Raw genomic sequence first — 21018 nt, forward strand, 5'->3', positions numbered from 1 at the left:
TAGAAAACAGACTCTAGCTCAGTGATTCCAACCGGTGTGCCTCCAGCTGTTGCAAAACTACAACTCCCAGCATGTACGGTCTGTCAGTGCATTCTGGGAGTTAGTGGTCTCCAAACTGTGACCCTCCAGATGTTGCAAAACTACAACTCCCAGTATGCTCAGACAGTCTTCGGCTGTGTGGGCATGCTGGGAGTTGTATTTTTGCAGCTTTTAGAAGGCCACAGTTAAGATCACTTACCGCGATCTTCACTTCAGCCTTCTCCACGCCGCACACCTCCTGCTGCTGTTGATGCCGCCGCTGCTCCAGGATGCCGCCTCCGGTTAGCCGGCCATGATCCCCACCTCGCCGCCTGTGTTCCACCCCCCCCCCCCCCCCCGCTCTGCCCGGACTTCGGGCAGAGTGGGGGAAATTAACTCTAACCCCCCCCCAACTGCCATTGGTCGTCAGCCTGATCGACCAATGGCAGGGTATAGGAGGAGGTGGCAGCACTGCCACCTCGCTCCTACCCTTTAGGATGGTCGGAGCGGTCTCTGATCATTCTCAGCTCCGATCATTCTTATTTTCCAGGCGAACGGGTCAATTGGTCGACCCAACTGGCCCGGATCGCCGCAAATCGCCGTTCTGAATTGACCGGCGATTGCTTACATGGGATTGCCATGGGATGCCTGCTGATAGATATCAGCAGTCACCCTGGTCTGATCACTGCCCGGTAGTGTTTGGAAATGTGGAGGGCGTACAGGTACATCCTCCTTACGTAAGTACCGGGACGCGAGGGCGTATCCATACGCCCTCCGTCCCCAACAGGTTAAAATCACTACAATAATAGAAAAGTATGTAATCATGGGTATCATTTTAATTGTATTGACCCACAGAATAAAGAAAACATGTCAATTTTACCATAAGGTGTACAGTGTTAAAATGAAACCCTCCAAAATGTGCAACATTGCAGTTTTCATTTAAATTTATAGTAAAATAAAAAGGTGTCATTACAAAGTACAATTGGTCATGTGAAAAAATAAGCCCTCATATGGGTCTGTGGATGGAAATATAAAAGAGTTATTTTTAGAATGTGTGCAGGAAAAACAAAAAATGGCGAGAAAATTCTACTTGGAATATTGTATTGGAAACTAACATTTTTTAAATTTTTTTCTCTTTTTTCTACTGGAAACAAATGAGCCAGTATTTATACCTGCATAGGCTTTAAGTCCCCATCAATCTGAATGGCTGGAATCTGGGAATACCAAGATGATGACAGATTTCTCTGTACATAGACGTTCAGATTCACAGGCTGCAATAGCTCTAGTTCTGGTTGAGGAGATCCATTTTGAATGACTGACCTGCAATAAAGGATTCAGAAATGTACAATTTATAGCCCTCTCTCTTGTTGCAAAGTGGTCACAAAATCACCAAAATAATTTTATATTTATAGGAGGAAATGCAGAAAAGGTAAAAATAAAGTATAAAAGGGGTATTCTGACATCAGGTAAACAAAAACAAAAATGCAGCAGAAGCATATTGCATTGCTTACATGTCTGCCCCAGCTCTGAAACCACCAAAAAACATTTGTCTAAGGGGTCTTAGTCCTGTACATCCTGGCTGAGCAGTTGCAGAACATCTCATTATACAGAAGACTATTGCACAATCAGTAAGTTGCAGAACCTGCTGCACTCATACCCCGTCTGCTGCTCTGTCTGTGGCACGATTCAGCATAAGGCAGCATGCTATAAACACAACTCCTAATAAAGATTTATATGTACGGCGATCCCTCAACTTACAATGGCCTCAACATACAATATTTTCAACATACAATGGTCTTTTCTGGACCATTGTAACTTGAAACCAGACTCAACATACAATGTTACGGACAGTTCAGATCTGTTAATCGTGTCAATGGCTGGAAGAACAGACCAATCAGAATGGGCATTTCACTGGTAAAACACCTGTATTACTGAAGTGCAAGCACTGACTGGTGTCTGGTAGTGCCCCCTACAGTACAGGGAGGTACTACATGTCCTGTACTCTTTACCTGTACCAGGGTTAGCTGCTCCTTTGGACAGCAGGTGTGGGCGGCTCCAGGCTAATTTTTTAGGACATTGCGTGTACTGTACAGGACCCTGTTCCCTACATAGATAGTGATTTACAGCTCCCAACAGATCTTTCTTTCTTTATATGTAGGGACTTGCTTATCTGTATTAGTTATCTACTTATTTTTCTTTAATCCTTACTTTTTCCTATTCTGGATGACATTTTGGGGGCTTCAGAACCAATTACCAGGTTTCCATTGAGTTATGGTCTCAAAATATAATGGTTTCAACATACAATGGTCATCCTGGAACCAATTAATATTGTAACTTGAGGGAACACTGTATATATGTCAGTAAGATAGTGATGTGAACTGGAGGGTCTGGTCAGAGGCAGAGACATCACTCAGAGACCAGATCCAGCCAAGCTACCGAAACAGTAGATGATAATGTGTTGTTTTTGGGAAAGATGGAGGAGTCAGTGAAATGTAGACAATACCACATTGAAAATTAAATAACTACATAACTTCCTTTCAGGGGTGAATCAAGTAAAACAATACTGAAGCCAGTACAATTTAGGATAAGATCAGATTAGTAAGTTACATATTATAGTCTTATTTAAATACAATTTTCTTAAACCTGAATATCCCTTTAATCCTCCAGCAAGCACAATTATGAGGGTAAATTCATTTTGCAGCTGGTGATTATATTAAAACATATGTAAAAGATATATAATCTATATTAAAATCCATTTTCCCTGTGAAATGAAATAATCTAGCATCTTATTGGTTTTAAGACAGTGAACAACACTGAATGTAACAAATATGATATAACAAATCAGACCTTGACAACTTCAGCTCTGTCAGTTGAATTTCCATTTTATCGATGACAGGAGGAAGAGGAGCATTGACTTCAGGAACTAAAGTAAAAGTGTTCTGGACTCTTATCAAGCCTAAATCAGCAACAATAACATTGGTAGAGGTAGAAGACTGAGGTATGTAGATGACAGGAGCTTTGAGATTTATGTCCATAGAGAGACGGAAGGTTTTCTGTGCAAAATCCTTCATGCTAGACGCTGCTTTTTCTGCAGCCTGAGCAGTGGCTGAGCTTACTGCCTCTTTGGCTGTTTGAAATGTATTCATAAAATTCTGAAGAAAAGAAAGCAAGTGAACACAAAAAAAAAACATTAGAAAAGCAGGATTCTTACTCTATTTACAGTATTATGGATATAATATAATTATGCTGGGTACCACCAACCTAGGTTTGAAAACATTAGACATGGGAGCCTAAATTTAACCGCTTCATGACCAAGCAAATTTCTTTTTCTGGCTCACATTTTTCTTTCCTACTTACCTTTTACTTTTTTTTGACTGACAAAGTGGTATTAGGGCTTATTTTCAGTGTGATAATTTGAACTTTCCATTTATACACTATGGGACCACTAGACACCAGGGAATAGCTGCATTTAATGCTTAAAGTGTACCTGTCATCAACAAAAATGTTTTATATAATGTAGATAATACAATTATATGTATATTTGTAATATACATTGGTTAAAAAATGTGTATTTTTGTCCCTGCAGCAATTACCTGTGTGTCTCTATGAGGAGTCCAAATACAGGAAGTGATGGTAGGTAAGCAGGGCTCTGTGCACTGAGGACAAACAGGACTCTGTACAGTGAGGCTCTGTGACTTGCTACGGGCTCACACATCAGAATAATTGACAAGTCAGCAGCCTGCACAGAGCCCTGCTTGTCCTACCAACACTTCCTGTATTTGGAATCCTCATAGAGACACACAGACAATAGCTGCAGGGATAGCACCTTTTTACCCAAAAATATACACATTTTTTAACCAATGTATTTTGCAAATATACATATAATGGTATTATCCACATTATATAAAACATATTTGTTGACTAAAGGTACACTTTAAAGGTCGTGATCTGTATAGATCACGGTATTTAACCAGTTAAATTATGTACATCGTTGCAATCTCCGATGTCAGTCATTACCGGCAGATGTCAACTGCTGATAGCAGCAGTCATCTTCCGGTTATGATGCGGACCCGACCCATGAAGTACAAGTATGTCATGGGTCGGGAAAGGGTTAAAATGGCTATCCAGATTTAGAAAAGTAAAGGTGATTTCTTAAAAAAAACAGCACCACACCTGCCTTCAGTTTGAGTGTGGTACTGCAGCTCAGTTACGCTGAAGTGAACGGAAGTAATACAATATACAACCTGAGGAGAGTGCTTATTTTTCTATTCCTGGATAACCTTTAAGTATCACATAATTCTGTAATTTGTAGGTAACATATTCACAAAATATAATAAGCCCCATGGTTCAAAATGGCAGACCATGATAAAATGCCCCACTAACATTGCAATACATGCAAGTGATCCAAATAGCAACTAAAATAGTTGCAAAAATAAAAAGTATAAATTATTAATCTCCCCTATGTGTCTCGCTCAGGCACTACACACAAGGCACATCTGCTAAACTATCCTCTGACACTGCCCGCCTGAAAGGAACAGGGGACCAGGAAGCTTAGTGGGGATTCCGTGCATGTTGAGACAAGTATAAAAAAAAAAAGTATTAAGTCTGCAGTGCTAAAATGGAACAATCGATCGCCATCTTAGAAGAGTTTGGTCCAATATATTACATTGACAGCCTATCCTTATGACCATTACACACCAGCAAAATGAAGAAGCAAAAAGAGTTTACTAGAGCAGGTCAACCACATTCCACACTGTTCACTTAACTGGGTTTAGATGCAACACCAGACATATGCACACAATTGTTTATGGACATCGCTTTGTCTGGTACTGCAGTAAAAGGACTTTGGCACTACAGCTAGCGCTGGAATGATAGAAAAAGTCCTCAGAATAATAAATGTCGTCCATTGTAAAATTGTAATGCCTACTGTATCTTCTTAGTCTGTATTACTCACTCACTATTAAAATATGTACATTTTTGTAGACAATATAGAATATACAATACAAGAAATCTAAAAAGACTCTTTTTTTATATCGGCATATGAAAATATTAGCCCAGACTTCTCAATGTGCCTGAAATCAAAATTGTCTGGTTTCGCAACCATTTACATCTCAGCTTTTATATTACCAGAGCTCATAAACTCCCTTTCCACTCTATGGCATATATATACACACACGATAGTAAGGTAGTTAACACTCTGTGACAGACATCGCTTATGCGCACACTAAAGAACGGTTGTGGTGGTAGCAGGCTGTCATACACAGCCACGCTAAAGCCACAACTGTCAGCATCTTGCAGTAAACCCTTTAGATACTGCGGTCCAGTGCGACCACTGCATCTACAGGGGTGATGGGATAGGGTGCAATTGTAGGGTTCAAATGGTTGCTATGCAACAGATCATACGATTGCAGCTTCAAGTCCCATAAAGTGACAATAAAAAATAATATATGAGAGAGAGAGAGAGAGAGAGAGAGAGAGAGAGAGAGAGAGAGAGAGAGAGAGAGAGAGAGAGAGAGAGAGAGAGAGAGAGAGAGACTTTTCTGCACAGATGTGTGAATAAACCCACGCTTTCATTGGTATACTGGTGTGCCGCTTCTACTTGATTCTACATATTACTTGGGAGTTGGTCGGTTCCCGAAGCTTGGCACCCGGGCGGATCTGGAATCCTGGTGCACGGTGCTCCCCTTGACTTATTATTTCAATATATATATATATATATATATATAAATATATATATATAAAAAAAAAGATAAAATATATATTACAAAAGAAACTTAACCCCTTAAAGACCAGAGCATTTTTTGCACATCTGACCACTGTCACTTTAAGCATTAATAACTCTGGGATGCTTTTACTTATGAATTTGATTCAGAGATTGTTTTTTCTTGACATATTCTACTTTATGTTACTGGTAAATTTTCATCAATGCTTGCATCATTTCTTGGTGAAAAAATCTAAATTCTCATGAAAAATTTGAAAATGTTGCATTTTTCCAACTTTAACCCCTTCAGGACCAAGCCCATTTTGGCCTTAAGGACCAGAGCGTTTTTTGCACATCTGACCTCTGTCACTTTAAACATTAATAACTCTGGAATGCTTTTAGTTATCATTCTGATTCTGAGATTGTCTTCGTGACATATTCTACTTTAACTTAGTGGTAAAATTTTATGGTAACTTGCATCCTTTCCTTGTGAAAAATCCTAAAATTTGATGAAAAATTTGAAAATTTTGCATTTTTCTAACTTTGAAGCTCTCTGCTTGTAAGGAAAATGTATATTACAAATAAAAAAATTTTTTATTCACATATACAATATGTCTACTTTATGTCTGCATCATAAAAGTGACGAATTTTTACTTTTGGAAGACACCAGAGGGCTTCAAAGTTCAGCAGCAATTTTCCAATTTTTCACAAAATTTTCAAACTCACTATTTTTCAGGGACCAGTTCAGGTTTGTAGTGGATTTGAAGGGTCTTCATATTAGAAATACCCCACAAAAGACCCCATTATAAAAACTGCACCCCCCAAAGTATTCAAAATGACATTCAGTCATCATTTTAACCCTTTAGGTGTTTCACAGGAATAGAAGCAAAGTGAAGGAGAAAATTCACAATCTTCATTTTTTACACTCGCATGTTCTTGTAGACCCAATTTTTGAATTTTTACAAGGGGTAAAAGGAGAAAATGTATACTTATATTTGTAGCCCAATTTCTCTTGAGTAAGCACATACCTCATATGTCTATGTAAAGTGTTCGGCGGGCGCAGTAGAGGGCTCAGAAGGGAAAGAGCGACAAGGGGATTTTGGAAAGTACGTTTTTCTGAAATGGTTTTTGGGGGGCATGTTGCATTTAGGAAGCCCCTATGGTGCCAGAACAGCAAAAAACCCTCACATGGCATACCATTTTGGAAACTAGACCCCTTGAGGAACATAACAAGGAATAAAGTGAGCCTTAATACCCCACAGGTGTTTCACGACTTTTGCATATGTAAAAATTTTTTTATTTTTTTTCACTAAAATGTGTGTTTCCCCCCAAATTTCACATTTTTCCAAGGGTTAATAGCAGAAAATACCCCCCAATATTTGTAACCCCTTCTCTTCTGAGTATGGAGGTACCCCATAAGTTGACCTGAAGTGCACTATGGGAGAACTACAATGCTCAGAAGAGAAGGAGTCATATTTGGCTTTTTGAGAGCAAATTTTGCTCGGGGGGCATGTCTCATTTAGGAAGCCCCTATGGTGCCAGAACAGCAAAAAAAAACACATGGCATACCATTTTGGAAACTAGACCCCTTGAGGAATGTAATAAGGAATAAAGTGAGCCTTATTACCCCACAGGTGTTTCACGACTTTTGCATATGTAAAAAAAAAAAAAAAATTTCCACTAAAATGTGTGTTTCCCCCCAAATTTCACATTTTTGCAAGGGTTAATAGCAGGAAATACCCCCCAATATTTGTAACCCCTTCTCTTCTGAGTATGGAGGTACCCCATAAGTTGACTTGAAGTGCACTATGGGCGAACTACAATGCTCAGAAGAGAAGGAGTCATATTTGGCTTTTTGAGAGCAAATTTTGCTCGGGGGGTATATCGCATTTAGGAAGCCCCTATGGTGCCAGGACAGCAAAATAACCCCACATGGCATACCATTTTGGAAACGAGACCCCTTGAGGAACGTAACAAGGGGTACAGTGAGCATTTGCCCCCCACTGGTGTCTGATAGATCTTTGGAACAGTGGGTTGTACAAGTTTTCATTTTCACGGACCACTGTTCCAAAGATCCGTCAGACACCTGTGGGGGGTAAATTCTCACTGCACCCCTCATTACATTCCGTGAGGGGTGTCGTTTCCGAAATGGGGTCACATGTGGGGTTTTGTTTTTTTTGCGTTTGTCAAAACCGCTGTAACAATCAGCCACCCCTGTGCAAATAACCTCAAATGTACATGGTGCGCTCTCCCTTCTGGGCCTTGTGCGCCCCCAGAGCACTTTGCGCTCACATATGGGGTATCTCTGTAGTCGGGAAAATTGCGTTTCAAATTTTGGGGGGCTTTTTTCCCTTTTACCTCTTGTGAAAATGTAAAGTATAGGGCAACATCAGCATGTTAGTGTAAAAAATTAAATATTTTTACACTAACATTCTGGTGTAGACCCCAACATTTCCTTTTCATGAAGGGTTAAAGAAGAAAAAGCCCCCCAAACCTTATAACGTAATTTCTCCCGAGTACGGCGATACCCCATATGTCGCCCTAAACTGTTGCCTTGAAATACGACAGGGCTCCAAAGTGAGAGCGCCGTGCGCATTTGAGGCCTAGATTAGGGATTTGAATAGGGGTGGACATAGGGGTATTCTAGGCAAGTGATTCCCAAACAGGGTGCCTCCAGCTGTTGCAAAACTCCCAGCATGCGTGGACAGTCAACGGCTGTCCGGCAATACTGGGAGTTGTTGTTTTTCAACAGCTGGAGGCTCTGCTTTGGAAACAGTGGCGTACCGGACGTTCTTATTGGGGGAGGGGGGCTGTGTAGGGGTATGTGTATATGTAGTGTTTTTAACTTTTTATTTTATTTTGTGTTAGTGTAGTGTAGTGTTTTTAGGGTACAGTCACATGGGCGGGGGATTACAGCGAGTTTCCCGGCACAAAATTTGCTGCATCTCAAAATGCGAGAAACCCACTGTAAAAGCCTCGCCCATGTGAATGTACCCTGTACATTCACAGGGGGGGGGGGGGGTGCACCAGCTGTTGCAAAACCACAACTCCCAGCATGCATGGTCTGTTAGTGCATGCTGGGAGTTATAGTTTTGCAACAGCTGGAGGCCCACAGGTTAGGAAACACTGAGTTAGAAACAGACAATGTTTCCCAACCAGTGTGTCTTCAGTTGTTGCAAAACTACAACTCCCAGCATGCCCAGACAGCTGAAGGGCATGCTGGGAGTTGTAGTTCGGCAACATCTGAAGGGCCAGATGTTGCTGAACTAAAACTCCCAGCATGCCTGGACAGTCAGTGCATACTGGGAGTTGTAGTTTTGCAACAGCTGGAAGAGCACAGATTGGAGACCATTATACAATGGTCTCCAAACTGGGGCCCTCCAGATGTTGCAAAACTACAACTCCCAGCATGCCCAGACAGCCAAAGGCTGTCTAGGCATGCTGGGAGTTGTAGTTTTCAGACTCCTAGAAGCAGCAGTGAAGATCTTCACTGCTGCCTCTGAGGACTACATACTTACCTGCCGGTCCCGTCGCTGCTCGTCCACGTGGCTGGTCCTGCCGCTGCTCCTCGGTCCCGCCAGGTAAGTCCGCCGGTCCCCTGATGTTCCCCTCCTATGCCGCAGGTCCCCGCGGGGATCTGAACTTTCACCCCAGATCACTGTGATTGGTCCACAGGGACCAATCACAGTGATCGCTGACCAGGACCATCAATGGATGGTCCTGGGGGTGAAGCAGAAGTTGTCCCCTGCTGGAAACAGCGGGACTTCTGCCGGGTTAATTGAATGTCATTTATAAACGCCGGGATGCGCGAACGCACTGCACAACCCGGCGTTTATATATGACATTCTGCGGGAAGGGGTTAAAGCTCTCTGCCTGTGAGGAAAACAGACATACCAAATAAATTATACATTCACATATACAATATGTCTACTTTATGTTGGCATCATAAACTTGACATGTTTTTACTTTTGGAAGACATCAGAGGGCTTCAACGTTCAGCATCAATTTTCCAATTTTTCACCAAATTTTCTAAATCTGAATTTTTCAGGGACCAGTTCAGTTTTGTAGTGGATTAGAGGGGTCCTCATATTAGAAATACCACATAAATGATTCCATTATATAAACTGCACCCCTCAAAGTATAGAAAAGATATTCAGAATGTTTGTTAAGCCTTTAGGTGTTTCACAGGAATAGAAGCAAAATGAAGGAGAAAATTCAAAATCTCCATTTTTTACACTAACATGTTTTCGTAGACCCAGTTTTTGAATTTTGAAGGGGTAAAAGGAGAAAATGCCCCCCAAAATGTGTAACCCAATTTCTCTTGAGTAAGGAAATACCTCATAAGTGAACATAAAGTTCTCTGTGGGTGCACTAGAGGGCTCAGAAGAGAAGGAGCGACAATATGATTTTGGAGAGTGAATTTTGCGGAAATGGTTTTCAGGGGGCATGTCCCATTTAGGAAGCCCCTGTGGTGCCATAACAGCAAAACAAAACAAAACATGGAATACTGTTTTGGAAACTACACCCCTCAAGGCATGTACAAGGGGTACAGTGAGCCTTAACAACCCACAGGTGTTTGACGACTTTTCGTTAAAGTCGGATGTGTACATTTTTTTTCCCGCTAAAATGCAGTTTTCTTTTTTTCCAAATTTACCATTTATACAAGAGGTTATAGGAGAAAATTGTCCCCAAAATTTGTAACCCCATTTCTTCTGAGTATGGAAATACCCCATGTGTTTTGCGGGCAAACTACAATGCTCAGAAGAGAAGGAGCACCATTGAGCTTTTGGAGAGAGACAACATGCAGGGGAAACAGCTGACTGCCAGGTATTTTTGGCCCCTTTGGCGGGTTTTTTGGTACCCAAAATTTGTTGGGTACCAAAAAGAAAAAATGCATTTGACGTAATTTATATTTTTTATAACGAAATTGTAATTAATTTTTAATAGTGCGTATGTTTCACTTTTATTTTTCTATTTTTTACATTTTGTAGGTTACTCCCAGCATGGAACACACTGTTCCATGATGGGAGTAGTAGTACCTACACTAATAGACATATCACCCCGGGTGTCAGTCGTGACACCTGATGCAATCGTCCATAATATAGCAGAGATGCGGAGCAGCTCTATACAGCGCACGCATCTCTGATCTGTACTTCGGCCAGTGATGTGAATAGAACATCACTCATTCATATTTTCCGCCCAGAGTGGGGATTGCCCGGATGGTTGCAGCCAATCACCGATCTCAGAGGGAAATATGAATGAGTGAGGTTCTATTCATATCACTGGCCGGCCGGAGTATAGTGCAGAGATGCGAGCGCAGTAGAGAGCCGCTCCACGTCTCTGCAATAGATAGGACAATCGCATCAGGTGTCAGGAGTGATAGCCGCTGTGATCTGTTCTTAAAGGGGTTCTCCGGTGCTTAGACATCTTATCCCCTATCCAAAGGATAGGGGATAAAATGCCTAATCGCGGGAGTCCCGCCGCTGGGGACCCCCGGGATCTTGCACGCGGCACCCCATTTGTAATCAGTCCCCAGAGCGTGTTCGCTCCGGGTCCGCTCTCCGCCCCTCAATGCAAGCCTACGGGAGGGGGCATGATAGCTCAGGGGACTGATTACAAACGGGGTGCCGCATGCAAGATCCCGGGGGTCCCCAGCAGCGGGACTCCCGCAATCAGGCATCTTATCCCCTATCCTTTGGATAGAGGATAAGATGTCTAAGCACCGGAGAACCCCTTTAACTGCAGGTACTACTACTCCATGCTGGGAGCTGTAGTACCTGCATTAACAGACAGATAGCAGCGAGTGTAACTTCTGACACCTGTTGCGATCTGTCTATTAACCCCTTAACGACGCAGGATGTAAATGTACGTCTTGGTGAGGTGGTACTTAACGCACCAGGACATACATTTACGTTCCTATACATAACCACGAGCATCGGAGCGATGCCCGGATCATGCGCGGCAGGTCCCAACTGCTGATAGAAGCCAGGGACCCGCCGTTAATGGCCGACATTCGCGATCGCACGGATGCCCGCCATTAACCCCTCAGATGCCCTGATCAATACAGATCACGGCATCTGCAGCATTGCGGACACTAAAATGGATGATCGAATCGCCCGCAGCGCTGCCGCGGCGATCCGATCAACCAGAACAGCAGACAGAGGTCCCCTCACCTGCCTCCGCTGCCTTCCACGGGTCTTCTGCTCTGGTCTGCGATCGAGCAGAACAGAGCAGAAGATGACAGATAATACTGATCAGTGCTATGCCCTATGCATAGCACCTAACAGTATTAGCAATCGAATGATTGCAATAAATAGTCCCCTATGGGGACTATTAAAGTGTAAAAAAAGGTAAAAAAATATGTGAAAAACCCCCTCCCCCAATAAAAACGTAAATTGTCCCATTTTCCCTATTTCACTCACAAAAAGTGTAAAAGAAAATAAAAAAAATTCTATACATATTTGGTATCGCCGCATGCATAAATATCCGAACTATTAAAAGATAATTTTAATCATACGGTACGGTGAACGTAAAAAAATAAAAATAAAATAAAGAATAAAAAACAGTCCAAAATTGCTGCTTTTTTTTTTTTTGTCAAAATGGTTTTTATTAAGATTTTTTCAGAACATAATAAGCAGCAGCATCAAATGATGCAATGAAACAGAGCTCATATAAAGCTCCAAACATACGTACATGTACAATGTTTTACAATCAACAGTTACAACTAAACCAAGAAAACATTGACAGTGGTATATAGCTATATTCCAATTAGTAAGATTAAAAGCAAGAATGGTCATTTAAACTACTAGTATACTGGTAGAATGAACAAATGTAGTCAGTGCTCAGAGAGTGACAGCAATGTTATAAAATGAATGACCACAAGGTCAATGCTGCATGTGAACGGTTTTTATAAGTGCTCAATACGTAGAACAGCTAAGTCGGCAGGGATGATTCTGGGGGGGGTGACAGTATGAAGGGAGCCCGATCATCCGTACAGACTATTTCCCACTATATGTCTACACAATGGGGAGACTGTTTCCACCTCTCCCACCTACTAGTAAAAGCACGAAAACCTCCCGAACCAAGGGCAATGATCTTTTCAAAGGAGTAGGTGGTGTTGATTTTTGCTATCAGAGATTCAATAGAAGGGACATCGGCTGACTTCCAGCGACTTACTAGCGTAATCTTAATTATTATACAAATTATGCAATAGAGGTCCCTATGTTGTTTAGGTATAGAGGTTAAGTCTAGAAATAATAGTACAGATTGTGGTGTCCATTGAACATTGTGGCCTAGAACTTCCTTCACTATCTTTGCACACGAGGACCAAAAGGGCTGGATAATAGGGCACTCCCAAAGGATGTGATAAAGTGTGCCTCTGTTCCCACACCCCCTCCAGCACCTGTCCGATACGTCCGTATAGATCAGAGCTAATTTATCAGGTGTATAGTACCACCGTAAGATAGATTTCATTGCAGACTCTATGTGCGTAGAACATTGAAAAGCATTATGTATATGTTTGAAGGCTAGTCGCCAAGTTATCAATGGAAAAGACATCTGTAACTCTCTTTCCCATAACCTCAGGGGATAGGGTTTAATGTCACTATGATTATGCATAAGAGCGGAGTAAAATGGTTTCAAACCTTTTTGTGTGGACGTGAGTAGGCCAAGTGCCGCACCGTCCATTTCCCCTGGAGATGGAGTAAGGCCTTGCAAACAATGTCTAATTTGCAAAAATTTATAGAAATCTTGTTTGGGTAGGTTAAATTTAGCGGCTATGTCAGAAAATGGCAATAATATGCCCTTATCATAGATGTGGGTAACGTGATTGATGCCCCTGTGGAAACAAGATGATGTGTCTATATTTGGAATAAGGGCTTGCAAAAAAGTGAGTGGGACGTCCGCTAGGGACAGTCTAACTGGTTTAGCCATATGCGTGATAAAAAAAGTCCATGCTACGTAAGAAGCTTTAACGATAGGATTAGACAATTTCGGGGGTGGAGATGACCAAAAGGGAGCGTATAAAACATCCTTAAGTAAAAAAGGCGCCACTGAGTGGCTCTCTACGTCTAGCCAGGGGAGAGTCCGCGATATGCACCACCAATGCCGCAACCCCGATACTAGGGTAGCTATATAATAGTAGCGTATATTTGGAGAGCCTAAGCCTCCAACAATTCTAGATCTGGACAGTATGTGTGGAGCCAGCCTGGGTCTCTTGCCCGCCCATATGAAGGAGGAGAGTGCCTTTTGTGCTTTGAGAAAGAATGTGGCAGGGAGCGAGATGGGAAGTGTTCGGAAGAGATAGAGAAATTTAGGTAAGAGGAACATCTTAAAGGTTGCCACCCTTCCCACCCAAGAGATTTCTGATTGTCCTAGGCGAGATATGTCTGCTTGAATGTCCGTTAGAAGTCGTTCATAGTTATGTGGATAGAGTAGCTTAAAAGGGAAGGAAAGCTGGACACCCAGATATTGGATGCTAGTTGTGCGCCAGTCGAATGAGTAAGTCAATTGTAATTGTTGTGATATTGCGGGAGTGAGGTTGATGGGGAGGGCCTGGGTCTTTGTATCATTAAGGTGATAATATGACAGAGCACCATATTTGGCTATGTTATGCATTACTGCTGGAAGCGATGTCACTGGGTCGGTAAGAGATAGGATGACGTCATCAGCATATAGGGCTATGGTGTGCTCACTACGACCAATTGTGACTCCTGACACTCTAGCATCCTGTCTAATAGATTGGGCCAATGGTTCCATAGACAAGATGTATATCAATGGAGATAGAGGACACCCCTGCCGGGAACCGTTAGTGATCGAAAATGGCTTCGAGAGCGAGCCATTAGCCAACACTGCCGCTGTAGGTTGTGAGTATAAAGAGGTCAGGGCCGCGAGAATACCACCCGAAAATCCCATGTGAGCTAGGACCGAGAAGGCGAACGACCAACGAAGTCGGTCAAACGCCTTCTCTGCATCCAAGGCGAGGAGCACCGACGGGATAGAGGCATGTTCCAGGTGATGCAGTATATGTAAGAGTCTCCTAGTATTGTCCGAGCCCTGTCGCCCAGCAACAAACCCCGACTGGTCAATATGAACCAAGGAGGGCAAAACCAGGGAAAGGCGGCAAGCCAGTAGCTTTGCATAGATTTTTATGTCCTGGTTCAATAGAGATATAGGTCTAAAATTTTTAGGCCTGTCTTGTGTCTTTCCCGGCTTTGGCAGGGTGGTAACAACCGCTTGCAGATTCTCCAGTGGGAACCTGCCAGTGCGGGTCGCTGTGCGGCAGAATCCAAGAAGGTGCGGGGACAAAACATCACTAAATGCCTTGTAATATGATGCATCAAATTAGGTGCCTTGCCTCTAGGGAGGGATTTGATAATTTGTACAATCTCCGAAAGTGTGATATCCTGATTGAGAGATTCTAGTTGTATTGGGGATAAAGTAGGAAGGCTAAGGTTAGAGAGATAGGATTGTATAGAAGTGGACAGTTCAGGGGGGGTAGGAATGGATTCCTGTAGGCTATACAAGTGTGTGTAAAAACAACTAAACCCATTGGCAATGTCTGTAGGTGTATAAAGTTTAGTATTAGTGACAGGATGTAACAAGTACGGTATCCGGGATTTAGCTTGACGTTGCTTTAAACGGTTCGCTAGGAGCTTGTCGGCTTTATTATCTTGAGAATAATATTTGGCCTGTAATTTTCTATATGATTTTTCATAAGATGTTAGTAAGAGGCAGCGAAGGCTACGGCGTAAGGCAGCAACCTCCTCCGCGTGCAACTGGGAGGGATCCGTCTGATTGACAGATTCCGCTTGTTTCAATTGGGCTAGTAAATCATTCATAGTCTGTATTCTCTGTTTTTTCAAGATCGAACAGTACTTAATGCAAGAACCCCTTATGACCGCTTTGTGGCAATTCCACAGCAAAATAGGATCCGAAACTGAACCCTCATTTTGAGTGAAGTATTACTTGATGTCATTTTTGAGGCATTCACCAAATTGCGCATGAGACCATAAGTAGGGGTTATTGCGCCAAGCATAAGCCGGGGGGGGAAACTGCACTATCTCTAAGTTTTAGAACAATAGCTGCGTGGTCCGACCATTTTATAGGTTCAATTTCTGATTGCTGAGCAAGATCTAAAAGGGATCTGCCCACCAGAAATAAATCTATTCGGGAATACGTGTTGTGAACCCCCGAGTGGAAAGTATATTCCCTTTCGGACGGGTGATGTATGCGCCATATATCATAAAGGTCCATAGCAGAAAGCAAAGAAGATAAAGAAGCAGAAGAGAAGCGGGAAGGAGAGGTAGAGTCCAGGTGAGGATCGGAGACAATGTTAAAGTCCCAATTAATGACTAGAGATCCCCAGGCTGAACCCCCAACAATTTTTAACAGGCGTTTCAGGAAATTCAGTTGACCCGAGTTAGGGGCATAAAGGGAGACAGTGGTGTAGCGAGCGGCATTGATGGTGCACTTAAGGATCACATACCTACCCCTCCGGTCCGACACAACTTCTTGCAAGGTGAATGCCACGGTGTTCCTGACTGCAATCAGGACTCCCCGGGATTTGGAACTAAAATGAGAGTGGAAAATGTGAGGGTACAATGGGTGGTGTATACGGAAAGCATCTTTATCTAAGAGATGGGTCTCTTGAATACTTAGAACATCACAATTTAAATTCTGAGCTTCTTTCCATAAATATGCCCTTCTATGCGGTGCATTTAAACCATTCACATTTAAGCTTGCAAACGTTATAGCCATATCACAAATCTATTAAAGCAATGATGCATCAGTAGCAAATATGTAGTTATAGGGTGGTAGCACGCATCTCCCAGCCAGCATGCGGCTACCATGGTGTCACTGAGCACAACACACGGACCATATATTATAGTTATACCACGGAAAAGACAACAAAATAGGAAACCACATAAAACAAACATTAACATAACAAAACATGTAGAGGATGGATTGCCTTGGCAAAGACCATCCAACTTCCAGTGGGGGTTAGAGTCCACACTGTAACCGTGCATGCAGGTCACAACACAAAGGCCTGCACATCAGCAGTGAAATGAGACAGTGCCCAGCCCATCAGGCGGTGGACCAGTCCTTTTCCACCATCCTTGGTCTCGGGGATTTTCTTGGTTGCAAGGGATAGATCGGTGAAATGTTCCACTGGTTTAGCAATTCTTCACCCTCCTTGAGGGTTCGCACCACATGCATTGCGTTGTCTCTGCGAATAAGGAGGCGCACCGGAAATCACCAACGGTACATGATGTTTCCCCTCCGCAGGGCCGAAGTGATTGGAAGAAGGGCTCTACGAGCCTGTAGGGTAACCGCTGAGAAATCGGCATACACCGCAATTTTTTGGTACGGAGCAGGGAGGCTATTATTGCGGCGAGCATATTCCATGAGTTGTTTCTTAATGTGGAAGAAATGAATGCGAGCTAAGACATCACGTGGAATTGAGTCCTCTAAATGCTTAGGTCTGGGGACCCTGTGCGCCCTGTCAATGATGAGCTCTTGAAGGGGGCAGTCTGGGAGAGTAGCTTGAATTAAGGAATGTACAAAGTCTGGTATATCTGCTGGGGCAACGGTTTCTGGGATTCCCCGTAGCTTCACATTGTTGCGTCTGTTCCTATCCTCCAGATCAGCCATTTTGAGTTTAAGCATAGAGACCTCCTCCTCAAGGTCATCCCTCAGATCAATAAGAGTGTTATGAGATACAGCGAAATCACCAAACTTTGCCTCCAGGTGATCTACTCTATCACCTAAATCTTGAATAGAAGCTTGCATAGGATGCACCATTTTGTGTATGTCTTGCAAAAAGGACGAACTTAGTAGCAGTAGCATGTCTCTCATTTTGGTGTCTGTCAGGGATTCATTAGACACTGGTAATGCAGCCAGTGGATCTGGTACTGCTGCGTCCCCAGATGAGAAAGTGCCCCAGTCACCCACCTCAGTATATGTTGGCAGGATATTCGGCTGTGCACACTGGGCTTCTAGGCCGGGAGAGGCGCAGGCTTCCAACACTGAATCTGTGGGGCCAGAGGGAAAGCTAAGGGCCGGACTCACCAGAGTGCCCGTCCCTGTTCGGCCGCCGCGGGCGGTCTGTGATCAGCGGCGCCGGCTCCGTTGGAAAGGCCGAGGAACAGAGCGCTGGGTCTGACGTGGATCTCCTGTGCCGGAGCGGAGACTGTGCAGGTGAGTGGCCCCGTAGTTGTGGTGAGGGCTCTGGCTGCGGCGCTGAAGGGATGTCGGCGCCATCTTGCCGGGAGGCCGCTCGGGGCTTAAAGACGAATTTGTCGAGTCTGCCGGTCTTAATCGGTTTCCTCCTCTTCACTGGCATGGTGGCGGAGGTTCTGTGCCGGGATACTGCTGAGCAAGGCGGTGTAGAGCTGTTACTTAGTCGCTTTTAGCAGGCTGGAGTACTGAGCGCTCCTAGTATGCGACCATGCGCCTCGGCTGCCAGGCCACGCCCCAAAATTGCTGCTTTTTTATAACATTTTATTCTCCCAGACATTGATAAAAAATGTATTAAAAGTTTTATATAAGCAAATACAGTATCAATAAAAAGTAAAGATCACAGCGCAAAAAATGAGCCCTCATACCGCCACTTTTACGGAAAAATGAAAAAGCTATAGGTCTTCAAAATAGGGGTATTTTGAACTAACAAATTTGGTTAAGAAGTTTGCGATTATTTTTAGCGCAACAGTAATAGAAAAGTATGTTATCATGGGTATAATTTTAATCGTATTGACCCAAAGAATAAAGAAAACGTCACTTTTACCGTAAATTGTACGGCGTGAAAATGAAACCATCCAAAATTTACAAAATTGTGTTTGTCTTTTAAATTTCCCCACACAAATAGTATTTTTTTGTTGCGCCATACATTTTATGGTAAAGTGAGTGATGGCATTACAACAAACAACTGGTCACGCAAAAAATTAACCCTCATACTAGTCTGTGGATGAAAATATAAAAGCGTTATGATTTTTTGAAGGCAAGGAGGAAAAAACGAAAATGTAAAAACTAGTCCTTAAGGCCCAAATGGGCTGAGTCCTTAAGGGGTTAATGCAGTTACTACAGCTCCCAGCATTGAGCAGAGTAGTAGTACCTGCAGTTAAGGAAAGATCACAGCGGATGTCACTCCCTTGTCTGTTGCAATCCTCCAGTATGCTCACTTTTACCCCTTGTTACGTTCCTTAAGGGGTGTAATTTCCAAAATGGGGTCACATGTGGACGTTTTTTTTTGTGTTTATGTCAGAACCACTGTAACGATCAGCCACCCCTGTGCAAATCACCTCACATGTACATGGCGCTCTCAGTCCTGAGCATTGTTGTGCACCTGCAGAGCATTTTACTTCCACATATGGGGTATTTCCGTACTCAGGAGAAATTGTGTTACAAATTTGGGCATCTTTTTTTCCTTTTACCTCTTGTGAAAATGAAATGAAGTATGGGGCAACACCAGCAAGGACCTGAAGAAGCGCTAACGTGTGATACGGTCCGTAGCCCGAAAGTCACCTCAGACGTCCGCTCTTCGCACTTCCACATTGATGTTTTGTGATTCTGAATAAAGAAAATCATCTACAGATTTTCAGTCAGTGCTCCTCACCCGACCCATGATGTCTATGTATTTCATGGGTCGGGAAGGGGATTAACTTTATGCCCCTGTGTATTTTAGCTGAACTGATGTAATCAGGGGGCGCGCAAGAGTTGTTCAGGGAAAGCCTGTACAGCTCCTCACGGTGTATTATATGCCAGGATTAGCATGTTACACGTAGAACAGTTTAGCACGCAGGTAGGGCTTCCACATCATATTTTAGTTTAAAAAAAATGTGTGTTATATGCTGATAAATACGGTATATGACATCCAGAGATTCACTTTGGTCCAGACTTGACTCCTCATAAAAGCTGATCAGGTTAGTTGGACAGGACAGATTCCTCATAAACCCATGCTGATATGGAGTCATACATTTATTTTTATTGAGATTCTCCAAAAACGCATTTCTAACACAATCCTCAAACGATGTACATACCATGAAGGTTAAACTAACAGGCCTATAATGCCCGGGGTCATTTTTTGGCCCCTTTTTGAACATTTGCTATGTTACAGTCTTGGGGAAACAGAGCCTGTCTGGTTATTACATTACTAAACTCCCATAGAACACAGGAGATGAATGTTAACTGCACCTTATTTTTTTAGGGAACATTGTGCTTAATCCTGGGTAAGGCTGAGTTTCCACTTGGCTTTTTTTCTGGCAGTTTTTGGATATCTGCCACTGCAGTTTTTGAGCCAAAGCCAGAAATGTAATCAAAAGGAATAGCACATATAAAGGAAGGACTTACACTTCTCCTGCCTTATGGATCCACTTCTGACTTTGGCTCAAAAACTGCAGTGACAGTTTTCCAAAAATTGCCAGAAAAAACCAAGTGGAAACTTAGCCTAAGACAGGTGACTTGTATTGGAGAATTTGCCCTATCCCAATGTATTTTACCTGGGATTTGCATTTTCCTCATCCCTGTCAATCATTTCTCCCTTACTACTTTTTAAAAGGTCAACAGTTTCACAATAGTTAAAGAACATATTGGCATTAGTTTTACTCTCTGGCAATGAGTCTGTCTTCACGTTTGCTGATTAAGTGTTTTTTTTTTCTTTTTAACATATTTTAGTTTTTCCCTATAGTTTTTTTTAATGCTTTTTTACTGCTTTCCATTTTAGTAACTTAAATGCTTTTTTTTATTGCCCCCTTTATGTTTTTATTCATCCACATAGGTTATTTTTTTCTGTTCCTGACCTTTATATTCCCATAAAAGGTATGTACCTCTCATGCTGAGAATTACATTTTTTTAATATTAAATATTTTTTTTTTAATATCGCCCATATAGTGTCTGTACTCTTGTTTTTGAGGACATAATCTCAAATGATAATGTAGAAGGCTTGTTCATGTGTCTCCTCGAAAAGGTCCCCTTATTGAAGGACAAGTTATAATCTATTAAATTGTGATCACTATTTCCTAGGCGTCCTTCTACCTGCTATTTTCTAGGTGTCCTCCCACAGTTACTTTGTCCAGTCTGTTTGTTAATTTTAAAGGGGTACTCCGCCCCTATACATCTTATTCCCAAAGAATATTCAAAGGAAAGGGGATAAGATGCCTGATTGCAGAGGGTCGCGGACGCTTAAACCCCCCTTTCCCCCCCACCCTGAACATTTTTGTTCAGAATGCTGAGATAGGGTCGTGAAGTCACACTCCATTCATGTCTCCATTCACGTCTCGCCCCCTCCATTTATCTGTCGCTCG

The 21018-nt window shown here is 42.7% G+C and overlaps 1 protein-coding gene across 6 annotated transcripts in view; it reads right to left on the reverse strand.

The window, feature by feature from the left end:
* Positions 1 to 21018, reverse strand: part of VPS13C (vacuolar protein sorting 13 homolog C) — a 773393-nt gene that overhangs the window by 236116 nt on the left and 516259 nt on the right. For all 6 annotated transcript variants that reach the window (XM_056572804.1, XM_056572802.1, XM_056572807.1 and 3 more), the window contains 2 exons: positions 2866 to 3170; positions 1191 to 1338 (listed from right to left, as the gene is read on the reverse strand). In XM_056572804.1, the coding sequence (XP_056428779.1) occupies positions 1191 to 1338; positions 2866 to 3170 (453 nt within the window). The remainder of the gene's footprint in view (positions 1 to 1190; positions 1339 to 2865; positions 3171 to 21018) is intronic.

This window comes from Hyla sarda, chromosome 4 (genome assembly GCF_029499605.1).
Source record: "Hyla sarda isolate aHylSar1 chromosome 4, aHylSar1.hap1, whole genome shotgun sequence".
Lineage (NCBI taxonomy): Eukaryota > Metazoa > Chordata > Amphibia > Anura > Hylidae > Hyla > Hyla sarda.